Source organism: Archocentrus centrarchus, unplaced genomic scaffold, assembly GCF_007364275.1.
Source record: "Archocentrus centrarchus isolate MPI-CPG fArcCen1 unplaced genomic scaffold, fArcCen1 scaffold_94_ctg1, whole genome shotgun sequence".
Classification (NCBI taxonomy): domain Eukaryota; kingdom Metazoa; phylum Chordata; class Actinopteri; order Cichliformes; family Cichlidae; genus Archocentrus; species Archocentrus centrarchus.
The window spans coordinates 198300-207227 of NW_022060303.1; the positions used below are offsets into that span (position 1 = coordinate 198300).

At 45.8% G+C, this 8928-nt stretch overlaps 1 protein-coding gene across 1 annotated transcript; it reads left to right on the forward strand.

The window, feature by feature from the left end:
• Window positions 1-7942: 7942 nt before the first annotated feature.
• Window positions 7943-8572, forward strand: LOC115778014 (cAMP-dependent protein kinase catalytic subunit-like; the record flags this gene model as incomplete). The annotated part of the gene is made up of 2 exons (XM_030726023.1): window positions 7943-8008; window positions 8525-8572. Coding segments are annotated over 2 exons (114 nt in total), but the record flags the coding sequence as incomplete, so codon positions are not given.
• Window positions 8573-8928: the final 356 nt, after the last annotated feature.

The following is an 8928-nucleotide window of genomic DNA, read 5'->3' on the forward strand; positions in this document are numbered from 1 at the left end:
GGATTGATCTACCCACCACTAGCTCAATGTACTAATGACGGAGAAACAACTTACTTCTCTGCCATTGGTGGTGGCCATGGTAACTTCAGGGTTCTTGCAAGAAATATTTCTCACCCCAGTGCTAATGCTAATTAGTAAGCTAATGCTAACCGCTAAATGCCGCTCCCACTTTTGAATTGAGTGATGGATAGAATGATATTTTTTGCATATAATCCAGAAAAGTTACATTTTTATATCAAGCATCTGATGTGTCCCAGAGTGCCGTTTCCTTCCACTAATGTGTTTGCAGAAATCACATGAAAAAAACATACACGACAAAAACATAATCCAGATTTTTTAACAATCAGCTGCTAAAAGCATTTCCTACATTTGAATATCAGCCACCATGTTGTGAGCATAAACTATCACGTTTTTAATGCAACAATAGGAAGTGACATCATCTTGCTGGGAACTGTAGTTTTTTTTATTCTTGAAGGCCTCTCATAGCTCTACTGGTGCTGAAAACTAATGTTTGACTATGGCTTTCTGAATACAAGTAGGGCTGCAACTATCAGTTATTTTAGTAATCAAGTATTCAATTGATTACTCCGTCAATTAATCAAGTAAGAAATAATTTTTCATTTTAACAATTCATCAGCATATTTTAACTTCTGTACTGCAGATGTTTCTCCGTGTGAAACAAACAGGGTGGATGGAGTTGCTACAAAGCTCTCTTTTCTTCGTGTTGCTGATCAGGTGGTTGATGAAGGACCTCCAGCTGTTTCCCAGTAAAGGTTTTAAGGTGGTTACAGGAACAAGAGCTCCTTTCACTCCACCTGAGCTCACCCTCTCAGTAATGGCTCCGCCTCTTTGCGCTTGCTGCGGGTGTGCAGACAGACTGCAGGTAAAACAGCTGCTGCTGTGTTTTTGTTGAAAAACTGGGGGCTGAATGAACTTGATGCTATAATGCTTTTAATTCACAAGCATCCTCCAAATTGCGTTTCTACTGCAGCTCTATTTTTAGTTACTAAACAGGGATTAAAGATAAAAAACATTTTGATGGAGCCCCTCTGTACTGAAGGGGGTGGGGGTAGGGGGGGTGCACCTAACAATTGCTAGTGCTAATGGTAGCCCCCCTTTCCCCAGTACACTGTGGTTATAGATCTGTTCTGGTGGTTACAGCTGACGTAAAGAAAAAATAACAGCTGACATCCTCTGCACAACACAGGGCACATTCAAACACACACACTCACAGCACAGAGAAGTGGGGGCATGGAAAAACATCTCAGCAATCCACTAGTGTAAAGGTTCCGTTTTTTTTTTTCCAAATGACGGAAATCCGTTATAGCGATGGAGAACTAATGTAGAGGAAATGCTCCGCTTACACGGAGACACCTGAGCTGCAGAGTTGAAACAAAACATCAAAGCAACAAATTTGTGTCGAGGATTTTTGATAATTGAATTGAGTTATTCCAAGAATTATTGCAGCCCTAAAATTTGGATTAAATTTTCAGTTTGTGTATCAAAATACATGAAGGTTGGTATTTACCTTTCATGCTGAGATTTTTTTGTTGAATCGGAAGCCTGAAATTTTCCTTTGATCTTCATTTTCCCTCTTACTTCTCCTTGTGTTCATGTCGGTTGTTATTTTGATTTATGTAGCACACGCATGACCATAGTCAGCAAAGATGTTATCAAAAAAATTGGACAATATTCTGGCAATTTAGTGATATTTCCAGAGCTGTGGTCTTGACTGGTCTTGAAATAAAATCCCGAGTCCGCAAGGTCCGAGTCCATGACAAGACCAAGACCACCAAAAAGCGATCTCGAGACCAAGACCGATCTCGAGTACTACAACACTAATATATGTATATGTATATATTTATATAATGGATATATATATAAAATTCACACAGGTTAAATAAATCCACTTCATCTCAGAGAGAGAGTCACTGTCATTTAGTCATCTGACTAACAATCTTAAAAAAAAAAGCGGCGTGACCGACGCATTCCTAAGACTTTACTCTTGAGCCTTGAGACGTCACAGTTGCACCACAAACATGTTCCAAGCCAAATTTTTTCTTAACGTGATGACATAATGGGGAAGTGTCCTAAAAACTGTGTTTTGACAAGCCCACTAGAAAATGTCAAATCTAATTATATTTACCATGTAAAATAAGATACTGATGGCAATTTCAAATATCAAGCATTGTTCTGTCTCTTGACCAGACGCTGAGCAGGTGGGCCCCTTGCTGTGTTACATCAGTGCATATATCTATGGATTTACTGAGCTGGCAAGAACCCTGCTAATTAGAGGATGGAATTTTGTTCATTCAGTCTGTTTACTTGTTTTGTTATTTGAACAGAGTACTAGATGTATGGGAGGGCACTGACGAGAAAGCACTTTGGTGAAGTGTACTTCACTGGAGCCTGGCTTTTTAAATAATGAGTCAGCCTTTTGCTATTTTTGCTCTGTATTATTTCTGTTTACATTTTAATAGCACAGCTGTGAGTCTTTTGTTATGGAGGACAAAAACATTAATTTATCTGAAGAGCATTATTATTTTAACATGCCAAAAGTTTATTTTTGAGTTACAGCTGAATGTTAAGATCAACACACCTTCCTCCATCACAATTTTTTGAAAAGCTGAAGAGAGGACCAATAAATGAACTTTTTGTATTACCAATGAAATCAGGGGATTCAAACATTAAAACTGAACATCCAGGCCATACTAATGCAGTATATAAACAAAAACTTCAGAATCTATAATAAACAATGATGTGTGATTACTTTAATCTTGCATTATCTTGCTTTTCTTCTAAACTCTTTTCACCCTACTACATTTCTGCATTTGTTTTTCATGGCATTTATGATGTAGGAAGCTAGAGGCCATTATACTACACCAAAAAACTTGACAGCTGACACGCCTGTGAATCCTGTGATGTTACATTCTTCATTCTCAAGCTAACAAAGCCTTTTATTTGACACACGTCATGAGCCCTTATTCTCCTGAAATATATAAGGACACAAAAGGTGTGGACTGCATCATAAGGTGAAGGCTTTACCAATGCAAAGAGGTGAACTGTGCTGTTTTAAAATAAAAAATAATTTAAAAGCATCTACAGGAGGGAAATTTTTATTAATTTTCATCTAATCTCAATTTTTGTAAGTACAGTAGAATATAGATTTTATGTATAGTAAATATGACTTTTTTATTTTTACATTTAATCAACTTATAAAATGAATGCTAATTGTTTTGACAATATTATTTTTAAATAGTCATGCATTTCACAATGAATACTCTTAATAATTAAGCAAGTCTTTTTTTTCTCTTTTTTAAAAACTATATTCATATCCTTGACATTTTTTCTTTTACAGATTTAAGTGATTGAAGAATGGGGGTTGGATTGATGATATTAATTTCCATGGTGCTAACAGGTGAGCGAAGTAATGTTAAACCTACTGCTGATACAAAATACATGAACTGCTTTAGCAGACACGTGTATGCCATTTTACTGGGTAAACACTTTTTTACTTTGGTTGCAGTAAGGAAATCTAGGTGAATAGTGGACAATCTGAGTTTGCTATGTCTGAGAGGAGGAAATTTTGCATACCTGTTCTTTAAAACACCCCAAGATTCTCTCTGACTCTGACACGTTGTTATTCACATAGTCTATATCGCAGTGTATGGATTATACTTGAATGCAAAAAATGGGCTGAAATTTTGCACTTTATTTAATTTTCACTTTATATAATTTTGGGCCTCACATTGTATAATTTTTAAGCCTATATTTTTGAGCTCTCATAACATTAAAGTAGAACAGTGTGTGGCAGGCTGAGAGTGGACCCAAATGCTGGACACTGAAGGCAAAATGTGAACTCAAAAATACAGCTTTATTGCTGATTTCCAACAACATAGGAGAAGCTAGATTAGTTTTTACAAACACTAACTGGAAGACCGTGGAAAACTGGAACAAAATCAAACTACCATGAGGGAGGACACAGAAGAAAACTGAGGGCTTGAATACACATAGAAGGTGAATAGCAAGATGGGGAACCACTGGGGGAAAACAGGGCACAGGTAAACAGATCCTGACTCATTAGAAAAGGGGAACAATGCACATAAGACAAGGATTACAAAAGAGTTGAGAAAACCCAGAAACACTAAGTCACAGGCAGATTTGACAACAAACAACACTATTGAAATTATTATGTCTCCCATGATATTAAAATACATATGAGGTCAAATAAAAAATTACTAGAATGTTGAGTTTGGGCTTCAATGTGTGATATTTGTAAAAGGTATTGCAGACACTACAACCACAGCTGCAGACACAACAACCACAGCTGCAGACACAACAACCACAGCTGCAGACACAACAACAGCACCTGCAGACACAACAACCACAGCGGCCGAGACTACAACAACTGTTGCCGAGACTACAACCACAGCTGCCGAGACAACAACCAGAGCTGCAGACACAACAACCACAGCAGCCGAGACTACAACAACAGCAGCTGAGACTACAACCACAGCTGCAGACATAACAACCACAGCGGCGGAGACTACAACCACAGCAGTGGAGACTACAACCACTGCTGCAGACACAACAACCACAGCGGCAGACACAACAACCACAGCAGCCGAGACTACAACAACAGCAGCTGAGACTACAACCACAGCTGCAGACATAACAACCACAGCGGCGGAGACTACAACAACAGCGGCGGAGACTACAACCACAGCAGTGGAGACTACAACCACAGCTGCAGACACAACAACTACAGGTGCAGACACAACAACCACAGCTGCTGAGACTACAACAACAGCTGCAGACACAACAACCACTGTACACACCACAACCACACCGGCCGAGACTACAACCACAGCTGCAGACACAACAACCACAGCGGCCGAGACTACAACAACAGCTGCCGAGACTACAACTACAGCGGCTGAGACCACAACGACATCTGCAGACACAACAACCACAGAGGCCGAGACTACAACCACAGCTGCAGACAAAACAACCACAGCTGCAGACACAACAACCACAGCTGCAGACCCAACAACCACAGCTGCAGACATAACAACTACAGGTGCAGACACAACAACCACAGCGGCCGAGACTACAACAACAGCTGCCGACACAACGACCACAGCAGCCAAGCCTACAACCACAGCTGCAGACACAACAACCACAGCAGCCGAGACTACAACCACAGCTGCAGACACAACAACCACAGCAGCCGAGACTACAACAACCGCGGCTGAGACCACAACCACAGTTGCACACACAACGACCACAGCGGCCGAAACAACAACCACAGCCGCCGAGACAACAACCAAAGCTGACGAGACAACAACCACAGCTGCAGACACAACAACCACAGCAGCCGAGACTACAACAAAAGCAGCTGAGACTACAACCACAGCGGCAGACATAACAACCACAGCGGCGGAGACTACAACAACAGTGGCCGAGACAACGACCACAGCGGCCGAGACTACAACCACAGCGGCCGAGACTACAACCACAGCTGCAGACACAACAACCACAGCTGCAGAAACAATAACCACAGCTGCAGACACAACAACCACAGCGGCCGAAACAACAACCACAGCCGCCGACACAACAACCAAAGCTGCCGAGACAACAACCACAGCTGCAGACACAACAACCACAGCAGCCGAGACTACAACAAAAGCAGCTGAGACTACAACCACAGCGACAGACAAAACAACCACAGCGGCGGAGACTACAACAACAGCGGCGGAGACTACAACCACAGCAGTGGAGACTACAACCACAGCTGCAGACACAACAACTACAGGTGCAGACACAACAACCACAGCTGCTGAGACTACAACAACAGCTGCAGACACAACAACCACTGTACACACCACAACCACACCGGCCGAGACTACAACCACAGCAGCAGACACAACAACCATAGTGGCCGAGACTACAACAACAGCTGCCGAGACTACAACTACAGCGGCTGAGACCACAATGACATCTGCAGACACAACAACCACAGCTCCCGAGACTGCAACCACAGCTGCAGACACAACAACCACAGCAGCCGAGACAACAGCCACAGTGGCAGAAACTACAACCACAGTGGCCGAGACTACAACCACAGCGGCCGAGACTACAACCACAGCTGCAGACACAACAACCACACCTGCAGACACAACAACCACAGCGGCCGAGACTACAACAACAGCTGCCGAGACTACAACCACAGCTGCCAATACAACAACCACAGCTGCAGACACAACAACCACAGCAGCCGAGACTACAACCACAGCTGCCGAGACAACAACCACAGCTGCAGGCACAACAACCACACCTGCAGACACAATAACCACAGCAGCCGAGACTACTACAACAGCTGCAGACACAACAACCACAGCAGCCGAGACTACAACAACAGCGGCTGAGACCACAACCACAGCTGCAGACACAACGACCACAGCGGCCGAGATTACAACAACCCCTGTGATCACCACAACCACAGCGGCCGAGACAACGACCAAAGCGGCCGAGACTACAACCACAGCGGCCGAGACTACAACCAAAGCTGCAGACACAACAACGACACCTGCAGACACAACAACCACAGTGGCCGAGAGAACAACCACAGCTGCAGAAACAACAACCACAGTGGCGGACACAATAACCACAGCGGCCGAGACAACAACCACAGCAGCAGACACAATAACCACAGCAGCCGAGACTACAACAACAGCTGCAGAAACAACAACCACAGCAGCCGAGACTACAACAACAGCGGCTGAGACTACAACCACAGCAGCCGAGACTACAACAACAGCGGCTGAGACCACAATCACAGCTGCACACACAACAACCACAGCGGCTGAGACTACAACCACAGCTGCAGACACAACAACCACAGCAGCCGAGACTACAACAACAGCTGCAGACACAACAACCACAGCAGCCGAGACTACAACAACAGCGGCTGAGACTACAACAACAGCAGCCGAGACTACAACAATAGTGGCTGAGACCACAACCACAGCTGCAGACACAACGACCACAGCAGCCGAGATTACAAGAACCACTGTACACACCACAACCACAGCGGCAGAGACAACGAGCACAGCGGCCGAGACTACAACCACAGCGGCCGAGACTACAACCACAGCTGCAGACACAACAACCACAGCTGCAGAAACAATAACCACAGCTGCAGACACAACAACCACAGCGGCCGAGACAACGACCACAGCGGCCGAGACTACAACCACAGTGGCCGAAACCACAACCACAGCGGCCGACACTAAAACCACAGCTGCAGACACAACAACGACACCTGCAGACACAACAACCACAGCTGCAGACACAACAACCACAGCTGCAGACACAACACCCACAGCGGTCAAGACTACAACACCTGCCGAGACTACAACCACAGCTGCGGAGACTGCAACCACAGCTGCAGACACAACAACCACAGCAGCCGAGACTACAACAACAGCTGCAGACACAACAAACACAGCAGCCGAGACTACAACCACAGCTGCAGAAACAATAACCACAGCTGCAGACAAAACAACCACAGCGCCCGAGACAACAACCACAGCCGCCGACACAGCAACCACAGAGGCGGAGACTACAACCACAGCAGCGGAGACTACAACCACAGCTGGCGAAACAACAACCACAGAAGCCGAGACAACAACCACAGTGGCCGAGACAACAACACCTGCGGCCAAGACAACAACCGCAGCGGCGGAGACTACAACCACAGCTACAGAAACAACATCCCTAGTTGCAGACACAACAACCACAGCAGCAGAGACAACAACCACAGTGGCCGAGACAACAACCACAGCTGCAGAAACAACAACCACAGTGGCCGACACAATAACCACAACGGCCGAGACAACAACCACAGCGGCAGACACAACAACCACAGCAGCCGAGACTACAACAACAGCTGCAGACACAACAACCACAGCAGCTGAGACTACAACAACAGCGGCTGAGACTACAACAACAGCAGCCGAGACTACAACAATAGTGGCTGAGACTACAACAATAGCTGCAGACACAACAACCACAGCAGCCGAGACTACAACAACCACAGCAGCCGAGACTACAACAACAGCGGCTGAGACCACAACCACAGCTGCAGACACAACGACCACAGCGGCCGAGATTACAACAACCACTGTGCACACCACAACCACAGCGGCCGAGACAACGTCCACAGCAGCCGAGACTACAACCACAGCGGCCGAGACTACAACAACAGCGGCCGAGACTACAACCACAGCTGCAGACACAACAACCACAGCTGCAGACACAACAACCACAGCAGCCGAGACTACAACAACAGCTGCTGAGACCACAACCACAGCTGCAGACACAACGACCACAGCGGCCGAGCCTACAACCACAGCTGCAGACACAACAACCACAGCAGCCGAGACTACAACAACAGCTGCTGAGACCACAACCACAGCTGCAGACACAACGACCACAGCGGCCGAGCCTACAACCACAGCTGCAGACACAACAACCACAGCAGCCGAGACTACAACAACAGCTGCAGACACAACAAACACAGCAGCCGAGACTACAACCACAGCTGCAGAAACAATAACCACAGCTGCAGACACAACAACCACAGCGGCCGAGACAACAACCACAGCCGCCGACACAACAACCACAGTGGCCGAGACTACAACCACAGCAGCGGAGACAACAACCACAGCTGGCGAAACAACAACCACAGAAGCCGAGACAACAACCACAGTGGCCGAGACAAACAACACCTGCGGCCAAGACAACAACCATAGCGGCGGAGACTACAACCACAGCTACAGAAACAACATCCCTAGTTGCAGACACAACAACCACAGCAGCAGAGACAACAACCACAGTGGCCGAGACAACAACCACAGCTGCAGA